At 46.0% G+C, this 12718-nt stretch overlaps 1 protein-coding gene across 5 annotated transcripts in view; it reads left to right on the top strand.

The window, feature by feature from the left end:
* Nucleotides 1-259: 259 nt before the first annotated feature.
* FRY (FRY microtubule binding protein) overlaps nt 260-12718 on the top strand; it is a 362513-nt gene continuing 350054 nt past the window's right edge. For all 5 annotated transcript variants that reach the window (XM_040340443.1, XM_040340444.1, XM_040340446.1 and 2 more), the window contains exon 1: nt 260-550. In XM_040340443.1, coding sequence (XP_040196377.1) covers nt 277-550 — 274 coding nt within the window. In that variant the 5' untranslated portion in view covers nt 260-276. The remainder of the gene's footprint in view (nt 551-12718) is intronic.

Below are 12718 nucleotides of genomic sequence, written 5' to 3'. Positions count from 1 at the left end.
CAAGCGACGGATAACAGGTGAGACCTACTAAGAAGATCACATGGCATAGCAGGTAACACTTTGGTCATAGCACCCAGAACGCATTAGTCTTAGTACATCCGGATGGAGGATTACCTGTGCCTTTGTAGTCAGTACAAATCAGTTTCTTGATCTAATACTTTTGTCTTTCCTCCCCCCCCCTCCTCCTTTTACCTGTAAGCAGGGCAGAGCTGTTTAGTAATCCTACACCTGTCCAAGGCCACGCCCCCGTCTTGGCTCCACTTCCCAAGCAAGTGCATGGATAAGCATGAGCCCACACGAGAGGGAACCCCCTGTATTTGTATTTTAATTTCTGAAAGGGGACACAGCACCATGGCACTGGATGACAGCAGCCTGTATCAGACTAGGAGTAAGCCTTGGCTCAATCACTATGATCTTGTGGTATCCAGACGGTGCAGCTTTCCTCCAGAGCTGCTCTCAGGATTGGATTTTCCTAAAGGTAGACTTCCCAAAAACATCAAAATATTGGATCCTTTAAGACGGACTAAGAAGAGACCTTCAATCATCCCAGGTAAGGCAAGCAGGTGGTTACACGACAATTGTATGTAAGAAGACGGATTCTGGGTCTCCTTGTTTTTATACTATAGTAGAAAAACAATCACAGCGTTACGTCATTCCTGTAGACCCGTGGGGCAGTAATTACGCGGCATGCCTAAGGACGTTAATTGTCTAGGTGACATTTCCAGGGTACATTGCTGATCACATCGTGTATAGAAGTGGCAAAAACAAAATGAAAAGGTCTAGAAATGGTTTTAATTCCCATATTTAAATGCTCTTTAAATGACGCTTCTTAGTAAATTTCCAGAACAAAAAGATGAAAAAACAGGAAAAGATGACAATCTGATAAAGTACACGTAGGAGGTTATATTTTATACGTTTTGGTGATTTCCTATAACCAGAGACATTCTAGGAGAAAACCTATTCATGGGAAAATTGACATCTATCAAATTGTATGAATGAACATGGCAGTTCTTGCAATGATAGAAATGTAGATGACTTGGCCATTGACCGGCAGATCAAGGAAAAGTTAAAGGATCTATATGTGGAAAACTTTGTGCTGGGACCTTCCACATGGGGCGCGCATCATGATGCAGGGTCTAATTTCCAAGTCTGTGGCCCACCATTTATTTCAATCATACCTTGCGTTTTTTGTCTACTTACCTTTGTTGAAATTTAGATGTGTTCTGTTGTAACCTCTATTCATCATAATAAACATTAAGTCATAGTTCGCATTAGGGAAGGATAAAAACGGGTAGGGGTAAAAACAGTCCGGGGGTTTTTACTCCTACCACCCACATGGCAACCAGAGGGGTGAATTGACGACGACGCAGTCACAAAGAAACAGGATTTTTTATTTTTTTGCCATGAGAGGTGGCGTCGTCTGTCAAACTTGCATATTAAAATCAATGGGACCGCGCAACCACAACCAGGGCCAGTGCTACCACTAGGCAAACTAGGCAGCCGCCTAGGGTGCATTGCTGCCTAAGGCACCCAGCCACTGGTGTTTCTACTCTCTGCAGCGAGCAACTAAGTCTCAGCATCCGCAGGCAGCCGCCACTCTATTTGCACGTAGTGTCAGAGGCGCAGTGGTGGCGGAGGACTGTGTCTGTGTCCTAACACCTGAATGAATGGAAGCAAGCAAACATTCATTCATGGGCACTGGTAGGCTGCATTTGATGGGCGCTGGTGAGGCTGCATTTGATGGGCGCTGGTGAGGCTGCATTTGATGGGCGCTGGTGAGGCTGCATTTGATGAGCGCTGGTGAGGCTGCATTTGATGAGCGCTGGTGAGGCTGCATTTGATGGGCGCTGGTGAGGCTGCATTTGATGGGCGCTTCATTAAAAAGGTAGGGTATACATGGGCAGGGCCAAGGGGGGGGGAGGCGGTAAAATTAGGTTTTGCCTAGGGTATCAAAAATCCTTGCACCACCCTTGACCACAAATGCATGTCAAATTGCAGCTGTGGCAGAAGCAACATGTTAGTTCAATGTAAAATCCCCTGGGAGCCTCTGTAAACTGACTGTTAGTCATAGTCTGAAAAGTGATCCACTGCAGATTGCTTTTCAGAGGGTGGAAAAGTTTGCTGTCTACAAGAAGAAATTTGTCACAGATAGCTACTGACCCCTGTCAAAGTCAGCAGAGTGCAGACATTAAGGGCACCCTAAGACTGTACACCTGAGCCTCAAAAGGGGTGCACTTCCTTGTGCTTATTGCAGGAGATTTGTGTGGAGCTGGGTGGTTTGATCATAGTCTTAGCCCCGCCAGGATGATGTGAGCTCTACTGAGTCAAAGCATTCCCTGCCCCACAGCTGCATGTATACCTGCCCCTTGTATATGTGCAGCTGTGGGATGGGAAATGTCTCGGCTGCAAATGATTGGCCCAGTGCAGATGACCGCTTCCTGGCGGGTTCGGACTAGGATCCAAACACACCTAAGCTCATTCCTAGTCAGCTCAGGCGTGTTTGCAATCGCACATGCAGAGCCCGCCAAGAAAGTTGGCACTGTACAGCGCTAATCACAAGACATTTCCCGATCTCTGCAGCCGCGTTTCAGAAAAATGTCTCACTGCTTGTGATAAGTGCTCCGCAATGCCGCCTTCCTGGCGGGCTCTGCACGTGTGGTTCCGAACACGCCTGAGCTAATGCTTAATTCTGGATCTACATCTGCAACCACTTCTCCCCTATGCAGTTGATCACTGGATTTGGGCACGGACCTACTTGTGCCAATAATTTGGCATATTGTATGAAGGGCGTTAAAGATTTGTGTGTAGCACCCTCCAATTTTAGAGTAGCCTGCAAGGCAAATTTAGTTGGCTCCTCTGTAATCAATGGAGCAGGGTTCAATTGCTTTAGGCTGTTCAGTGTCTTACAGGCTGCTGTTTTGCTACTTCCCCCTGTCTTCTGGAGATTTCTAGAAGTATAGTGGGAGGGAGAGCAGGACAGGCACCCTGCTTTTTTTTTTTTTTTGGAACTCTGGTTAATACCTGGAGGGGTGTGCCCAATAGGTGGCTGGAGAGCCTATAAATGTTCTTAGGCCTGGCAGCGGAGTTCCAGGGCCCAGCCTTCTGGCGAAGACCCCCCTGTGCTGGGGTCTCTGCCCCTGGGGGAGTTAGACAGAGGAGAAGTATGAGGACTCCATACCTCCCAACTGTCCCTGATTTCGAGGGACTGTCCCTGATTTGGAGCAATGTCCCTCTGTCCCTCATTCTCCTCATTTGTCCCTCATTTTGGTCTGATCTCTATAGATGTATATAAAATGCACTTTTTATCTATCAAAAAGTGTTTCCCAGCACTAAACTTTCATCTTATTTCTAAATTGCTGCATTTGTAAATTCCAAAAGCCAATATAAAGAAATAGCAGTGGTAAAAACAGCACTTGTGGGTTTAACCAATCTTATTTTTTTGTACAATTCTCCTTTAACCACTTCCATACCAGGTACTTACGCAGCTTCCCGCCCAAGCCAATTTTCAGCTTTCAGCACTGTCGCACTTTGAATGGCAATTGCGCGGTCATGCTACACTGTACCCAAACAAAATTGGCGTCCTTTTTTCCCCACAAATAGAGCTTTCTTTTGGTGGTATTCGATCACCTCTGCGATTTTTTTTTTTTGCGCAACAACTAAAAATAGGCTGAAAATTTGGAAAAAAAATTAAGTTTTTATTTTTTTCTGTTAATTTTTTTGTAAATAAGTTTTCTCTTTCAATTACGGGCACTGATATGGCGGCACTAATGGGCACCGATGAGATGGCACTGATGGACATCGATGAGGTAGTACTGACGGGCACAGATGAGGTGGCACTGATTGGCGGCGCTGGTATGCGACACTGATGGGCACACATAGGCGGCACTGATGGGCACACATAGGCGGCACTGATGGGCACACATAGGCGGCACTGATGGGCACACATAGGCGGCACTGATGGGCACACATAGGCGGCACTGATGGGCACTCATGGGCGGCACTGGGCACTCATAGGCGGCACAGATGGGCACTCATGGGCGGCACTGATGGATACTTATGGGTGGCACAGATGGGCACTGATAGGTGGGCACTGGGCATGGATGGGCACTGTGGGGTGGCACTGATGGACACTGGGGTGGCACTGATGGACACTGGGGTGGCGCTGATGGACACTGGGGTGGCAGCACTGATTTTTGTCAGGTTGCCAGTCAGTGCCCATTTGTGGGCACTGACTGGCATCTTTTTTCTTTATGCTTTTTTTTTTTTTTTTTTTTCTGCCATTTTTTTTTTTTTTTGCCCACCCTGGTGCTCCAGGGTGGGCATCCCTGGTGGTCCAGTGTGGCGATCCGAGGGGGGGCTGCGCTGATAAACAATCAGCGCTAACCCCCCCTGTCAGGAGAGCCGCAGATCGGCTATCCTCTACTCGCGTCTGTCAGACGCGAGTGAGGAAGAGCCATCGACGGCTCTTCCTGTTTACATCGTGATCAGCCGTGGTTGGACACGGCTGATCACGTGGTAAAGAGTCTCCGCCTGAGGCTCTTTACCGAGATCGGAGATGCAGGGTGTCAGACTGACACCCCGCATCACCGATCGCCGCGATGCGCGCCCCCACGGGCGCGCGCGGCATGAAATCCTGCAGGACGTTCTAGAACGTCCTGTCAGGATTTCATAACCACTTCCCGGACGTAAATCGGCCATAGGCCGGGCGGGAAGTGGTTAAGGGGGCGTGGCAAGGGGTGTGTCCTATGCCTGCATACTTTTGCTGATAGGTGTCCCTCATTCCCATCTCAGAAAGTTGGGAGGTATGGGAGTCCTTTTTGAAAACATCAAGGTCCCAGTTAGGTTTAGCTGAGAAGAAGCTACCGAAGAGGGAGATCGGAGAGAGAGAGATTGGGTCAGAGCCAGGAGAACAGGTGTGGGAAAGCTCTATTATTCTGGGACTGAGAGAGCATTACATCCTACTACACCATGGGTGCTCAACCTGTGTCCCTCCAGCGGAGCTACAAGTCCCATCATGCCTTTGGGAGTCAAGCTTGTAACTGTCAGTGGCTTGCAATGCCTCACGGGACCTGGAGGGCCACAGGTTGAGCACCCATGTGCCACACTGAGGTGACGTGACTGTGGCGTGCTTTCCCTTAAAAGTCTATGCATTGCAGCCAGGAGCTGTGCAATAGTCAGGAGTTGTGCATTACAGCCAGGAGTTGTGAAAGTCGGCAGAGACAGTACAGTGAAGCCTAATGCCGCGTACACACGATCGGAAATTCCGACAACAAGACCGCAAAAAAAAAAATTTAGACTGAATTTTGGCTCAAACTTGTGTTGCATACACACGGTCACACAAATGTTGTCGAAAATTCTGAACGTCAAGAACGCTGTAATGTACAACACTACGACGAGCCGAGAAAAATGAAGTTCAATGATTCTGAGCATGCGTAGGATTTGTGTGCGTCAGAATTGCATACAGACCATCAGAATTTCTGACAAGAACTTTTGCTGTCAGAAAAATTCCGACAGCAAATGTCCGATGAAGCCTACACACGGTCGGAGTTTCCGACAAAAAGCTCACATCGAATGCTTGTTGTCGGAAATTCCGATTGTGTGTACGCGGCATAGGGTTGTGCAATATAGCCTGCAACTTTTTGTACAGAGCAGCCAGAAAATCCCATGCTCCCCATCCTTATCCAAGTTCCTCAACATGCTCAATAGAAACCCTAAAAAGAAACTCCTTTGAGCCAGAAGAATACCAAAAATGCTGTGTGCCTGGCTGTGCATGCTGTGAATAGGGGAAATAGGCTCAATTGCAGCGCCTCCTGCAGGGGTAATGTTACAGTTGGATAGATTTGTTTTGTCACATTGTATATTCAGCATAATGATTATATAATTGCTACTTTTCTTATGCGTGTATTGTATATCTTCCCCTAGTAGTGGTAAATACAACCTGGGGCTTAGAAATAATGCTCGGGATTAGGATTAGGGTAAAGCATGTGCTTTTGTTATTCAGTTGAGAATAATGCCAGCCCTCACTGCCTATGTTTATCTTTCCTTGTTCCGCCAGTCCTCCATTAGTCTGAAGGAGCTCCCAGAAGAAGCTTTGTATAATTGCCAAGTCATTCTGTCTGGAGCTTACGTAGCGCTAAGGACTCTCACCGTCCCCTTTTGACAGAACTGGTCCGTAGCAACTGTCTGCTCGGGAACTTTCTAAATGCCTCTGTTTTCTGAGTAAGACTAGTCACATGGCATGCTTATATTGTTAAAAGTATTGGGATACCTGCCTTTACACGCACATGAACTTTTTAAAGCGGGGGTTCACCCAAAAAAAATGTTTTAACATTACATCCAGCATACTAGGGACATTTACTGTATGCAGGTCTTTTTTTTAATTTTTTTTCTCCGTACATACCGTATTTGCCGGCGTATAAGACGACTGGGCGTATAAGACGATCCCCTAATTTTCCAGCTAAAATGTTGGTTTTGGCATATACTCGCCGTATAAGACTACCCACTTCCTACTAGTCATGCCTCGCCTCACGGTGCCACCATTACATGCCAGACTGTGCCCCATTACATGCCAGACTGTGCCCCATTACATGCCAGACTGTGCCCCATTACATGCCAGACTGTGCCCCATTACATGCCAGACTGTGCCCCATTACATGCCAGACTGTGCCCCATTACATGCCAGACTCACTGTGCCCCATTACATGCCAGACTCACTGTGCCCCATTACATGCCAGACTCACTGTGCCCCATTACATGCCAGACTCACGGTGCCCCATTACATGCCAGACTCACGGTGCCCCATTACATGCCAGACTCACTGTGCCCCATTACATGCCTCACTGTGCCACTACATGCCAGACTCACTGTGCCCCATTACATGCCAGACTAGCTGTGCCCCATTACATGCCAGATTCGCTGTTCCCTTATGACATGCCTGACTGTGTCTTGACGATCCCTAATCTTATCCTAAGACATGCAGAATCGCGGCCGTCCATTTTTCAAAAGCCGCGCCTCCTACTTCTTTTGTTTCGTGATAGGCGGAACACTCCACTTCCCAGGAGGCACTGTGTTCAGTGTTCGCCTATCACGGAGGCCCTCTCGTCCGAGGCAGGGATAGGAACGCCCAGTCCCGCAGTCATCAGAAGTCTGAGGCAGGGATAGGAACGCCCAGTCCCGCAAGTCATCAGAAGCCTGAGGCAGGGATAGGAACGCCCAGTCCCGCAGTCATTAGAACGCGGGAAGCCCTGGACAAAATCGCAATATAACGGTATGTACGGAGAAAAAGAAAAAGACCTGCATACAGTAAATGTCCTTCGTATGCTGGCTCTAATGTTAGAAATTTGTTTTTAGGGTGAACCCCCGCTTTAATGGCATTCCAGTCCTTAGTCTGTTCAATATTGCATTGGCCCACCCTTTGTAGCTATAACAGCTTCAAGTCTTCTGGGAAGGCTGTCCACAAGGTTTAGGAGTGTGTCTATGGGAATGTTTGACCATTCTTCCGGAAGCTTAGGCACCGATGTTAGATGAGAGAGCCTGGCTCACTCTAATTCATCCCAAAGGTGTTCTATTGGGTTTAGGTCAAATCTTCTCCATTGATTCCAATGCATTTCACCAGTATCTCCTAAATTTCAGCCACATTTTGGGAAAATTAAAAACTCTGAATGTCTCCAATCCATGTGCTGCTGTTATAATGTATAATTTCAGCTTTCTGTCCAGAGAAAACCCAGGGGTTTGTGAGAGCAGAAACTCTTCTATGTTAAGGTGACAGGGTACGTATTGAACAAGGTCATTCATCTTTTACATAGACAGGTTGAATAAAGACACAAGTCCATCTTGTTCAACCAATAAAAGAGGGGGGGGGGGGGAGAAATCGTACAATCCTTTACCCACAGTTTATCCAGAGGAAGGCAAAAAAAAACAACAAAGCATTATCCAAATCCATAATTTGTTCAACTACAGATTTGCGCGGAGAGTGCCAGCACTTCTAAAAGCTCATTCATCTATCTATCTATCTATCTATCTATCTATCTATCTATCTATCTATCTATCTATCTATCTATCTATCTATCTATCCAGTAAAACCTTGGTTTGCAAACATAATTCGTTCCAGAAACATGCTTGTATTCCAAAGCACTTATATCAAACATTTTTTTACAGGGTATAAAAGAGAAGAGAGGCGCCTCTAAGTGTAGCAATAAGTTGCTAAATGTTGTACCTTCATTAAATGTAACCATATTGCTACACTTAGAGGCTCCTCCCTTCTTTTTTATACTCAGTCAGGCCCGGACTGGGACAAAAAATATGCCCGGGCATTTTAGACTGAGCAGCCCAGGGGCGGTGGCGGTGCTTTGCGGCGGTTAATGATGAGATGTGGGGTTCCAGCACCTTGTACCTCTGAACGCCTTTACATTACATAGCACCGCACCTCTGGACCCTTTTACATTACACAGCACCCTGGACGCCTTTACATTACATAGCACCGCACCTCTGGACCCTTTTACATTACACAGCACCCTGGACCTCTGGACCCTTTTACATTACACAGCCCCCTGGACCCTTTTACATTACACAGCACCCTGGACCCTTTTACATTACACAGCACCCTGGACCTCTGGACCCTTTTACATTACACAGCCCCCTGGACCCTTTTACATTACACAGCCCCCTGGACCCTTTTACATTACACAGCCCCCTGGACCCTTTTACATTACACAGCCCCCTGGACCCTTTTACATTACACAGCACCCTGGACCTCTGGACCCTTTTACATTACACAGCACTCTGGACCCTTTTACATTACACAGCACCCTGCACCTCTGGACCCCTTTACATTACATAGCACCGCACCTCTGGACCCCTTTACATTACACAGCACCGCACCTCTGGACCCCTTTACATTACATAGCACCGCACCTCTGGACCCCTTTACAATACAGACACCCCCCTACCAGATCTGGACCCCCTGCATGTTGCACTACGGGGAGACGTGACATGTGGCCTTTGGGCCGACACAGGCTGTCGCGGGCCGCCACGGCCCACCGGGCGTATGCCCTATGGTCAGTCCGGGCCTGTACTCAGTTGTCACATGACGCTACTCTTATATCAAGACCGCTTGTATATCAAGGCAAAATGTATTAAAACATTTTGCTTGTCTTGCAAAACGCTCTCAAACCAAGTTACTCTCAAACCAAGGTTTTACTGTGTGTGTATATATAGTATACACACACAGAAATAAACATTTGCTTGTATACCAAAGAAGTTGACCAAGAAGTCACAATGTAAGGTCATACTTGTTAAACTGTCCATAACATAAAGCAGATACATCTTGTTGACAGTTGTGAATAATGAAGTAATTATCAGTGATCGTGATTAGATATCTTGATCTTGTTCTGGTAATCGTTTCTCTATTTAGAAGGAGTAAATATGAATATGGTAATAAATATGAAACCTGCATCCACTGCTAATTTATAGCAGAGAGACACGCAGGTACTATTTTTAAATGAATACAATTGAGACTGACACTGCTATGGCCTCATTCATACTGGGAGTGCCAAACCTGTTTAGAACAACTACAAATGCAGGTAATGATCTTTTAATGGTCTCCTTCAAACTGCCTTTAGATGTAGTCACTTCAGCTGCATTTAGAGAAAATAGAATTCTGTGCATCCAGGATTGGATTAGACACTCTAACCATGGCTAAAGTCACTTTAAAACCCTGTACAGACCAGAGCAACTTGTCATGTGATTTGACAGTTCAAATCGCATGACAAGTTGCACCATATTGTAGGCAATGGCACTGTTCGAATGTGGTGCCGCATCGATTTAAAAAAGTAGTTCCTGCACTGCTTTTGGTGTTTTTCAGGCGCAACTTGCATAGACATCTGTGCATGAAGTCGCACAGTCTTCCAATTTGCACCTGAAGTTGCACTGACATGCGACTTTGAAATTGTGTAATTTCAGATGAAGTCGCACGATTTCAAAGCCACATTCAGTGTGAACGAAGCAGAAACTTCGAAAGGCAGGACAAAGTGATCTTTGTATACAGGTTGTGTGTACTTTCTAGATAACTACTCCTAAATCTGATGCCTCGTTCACACGATCGGTTTTCCCGAAAATTGGCCCTGTTTATGCTCCATAGCAGTTTGTTTTCCCGAGAGGAAAACTGCAGGCAAAAAAATGAGAAATTATTCTCTTTTTTTTCCCGCCGCCATTCTCTGAGTTTTTTTTGCCCAGCTGTTTTCCTATGGGAAACACTGCAGTGGAGCATACACACGGCCGGTTTACCCGACCAAAGCTGTCATGGCAGTTTTCCTGTCAGGAAAACCGGCCTTGTGTACACGGGAGGGGGGGAAAGCAACACAACCGAGCAGGTTCTTGGTTTTTCCGGCGGACTTTTGACCGCCGGGAAAACCAATCGTGTGTACAAGGCATCAGAGTATGAATGTAGCCTTGGGCCTCATTATTATATGGCACGTAATAGTGAAGTGGAAGGGAAATAACAGGTCAGGGATAAAGTTGTGGAGAAGTTTAAAGCAGGGTTAAGTTATAATAAAAAAATATCCCAAGCTTTGAAAATCTCACAGAGCACTGTTCAATCCATCATCCAAAAATGGAAAGAGTATGGCACAACTGCAAACCTATCAAGACATGGCCGTCCACCTAAACTCACAGGCCGGGCATTAATCAGAGAAGCAGTCAAGAGGCCCATGGTAACTCTGGAGAGATCCACAGCTTAGGTGGGAGAATCTTTCCCACAGGACAACTATTAGTTGCGCACTCCACAAATCTGGCCTTTATAGAAGAGTGACAAAAAAAAAGCCAATGTTGAAAGAAACCCGTAAGAAGTCCCTTCTGCAATTTTCCATGTGGGGGACACAACAAACGTGGAATAAGGTGCTCTGGTCAGATGAGCCCAAAATTGAACTTTTTGGCTTAAAAGCAAAATGCTATGTGTGTCGGAAAACTAACACTACACATCACCCTGAACACACCATCCCCACCGTGAAACATGGTGGTGGCAGCATCATTTTGTGGGGATGCTTTTCTTCAGCAAGAACAGGGAAGCTGGTCAGAGTTGATGGGAAGATGGATGGAGACAAATACAGGACAATCTTAGAAGGAAACATGTTAGAGTCTGCAAAAGACTTGAGACTGGGGCTGAGGTTCACCTTCCAGCAGGACAACGGCAATAAACATACAGCCAGAGCTAAAATGGAATGGTTTAGATCAAAGCATATTCATTTAGAACTACCGTACTTATCGGGGTATTGCGCGCTCCGGCGTATAGCGCGCACCCCTAATGTAGATCTGATATTCCTGTAAAAAAAAAACATTTTATTACTTACTTACAGTTTTGGTGTCTTGCCCGGCATCCATCGGCGGCCTTGTCCGGTCCGGCGTCCGTCTGCAGACTCGGTGGTGTCCTCCCGGCTTCTCCTGCGCTGTCTCCCACGTTCAGTTTGAACGCCTCCGCCGACATATACCGAGCGCAGTACACTCGGGCACGCTCGGCTTCTCGCGCATAAACGTCACAGAGCGTGACCACGAGCGAAACCGAGCCTGGCCGAATGTACCCGAGTGTACTGCGCTCGGTATATGTCCGTGGAGGTGTTCAAACTGAGCGCGGGTATCGGCGTATATCGCGCACCCACTTTTTTCCCTTTATTTTAAGGGGGAAAAAGTGCGCGGTATACGCCGATAAATACGGTAGTTAGAATGGCCCAGTCAAAGTCCAGACCTAAATCCAATTGAGAATCTGTGGCAATATTTTAAAATTGCTGTTCATAGATGATCTCCATCCAATCTGACTGTAATTACATTGAAAGGTGGTTCTAAAAAGTATTGACTCAGGGGGGATGAATACAAATGCACGCCACACTTTTTACATATGTATTTGTAAAAAATGTTGAAAACCATTTATAATTTTCCTTCCACTTTACAATTCTGTGCCACTTTGTGTTGGTCTATCCCAATAAAATGAAATATGTCCAAAATGTGGAAAATTTCAAGGGGTATGAATACTTTTTCAACGCACTGTATTTCTGCTGTGAGTACAGCCAGAAGTTTCCAGCCTGTACAAACCAAGAAAGAATGACGTTGTTTGCAGCTGTTTGCATATAATTGCACAGGAACACGCCGGTGATTGGCAAGGGGATCCACAGCACACCCTAGGGAGACTTGCATCCAATGTATATAGAAGTGTTTGATGCTGAGTTTCAGGGAGTCAACATTCTAGCTAGTTTCTTCTTTTCAAAGCAGCTTTTTTTTTTAGCTATTTTTTTTTATTTACTGATTGTGTTTTTTTAAAGGAGGTTGTAAAGGTAATTTTTTTAAAAAACAGAAATGCTCCCTCTAATGGTCTGTATATCAGGGAAGGTAATTAGCATCCCTGCTTAAAGGGGTTGTAAAGGTAAAAAATGTTTTCCCCTGAATAGCTTCCTTTACCAAAGTGCATAGTCCTCCTTCACTTACCTCATCCTTCAATTTTGCTTTTAAATGTCAGGACGCCCACTAACACACTTTCTCTATCTGCAAAGTAGAGAGTGTCCTGACTTGCCTGCTTGTCCCTCCCCCCTCAATAGGCTTTCTACACACCAGGGAGAAAGCCTTGCATTACTGTGTTTAGTTACAGACAGAAGAACAGGAAGTGAGGATTTCTCAGAAGAAATAATGACATTTAAAAGCAAAATGGAAGGATGAGGTAAGTGAAGGAGGACTG

Source organism: Rana temporaria, chromosome 2, assembly GCF_905171775.1.
Source record: "Rana temporaria chromosome 2, aRanTem1.1, whole genome shotgun sequence".
NCBI classification, from domain to species: Eukaryota; Metazoa; Chordata; class Amphibia; order Anura; family Ranidae; genus Rana; species Rana temporaria.
Note: the sequence above shows the minus strand (reverse complement) of the source record. Positions and strands in the feature narration are given on the sequence as shown.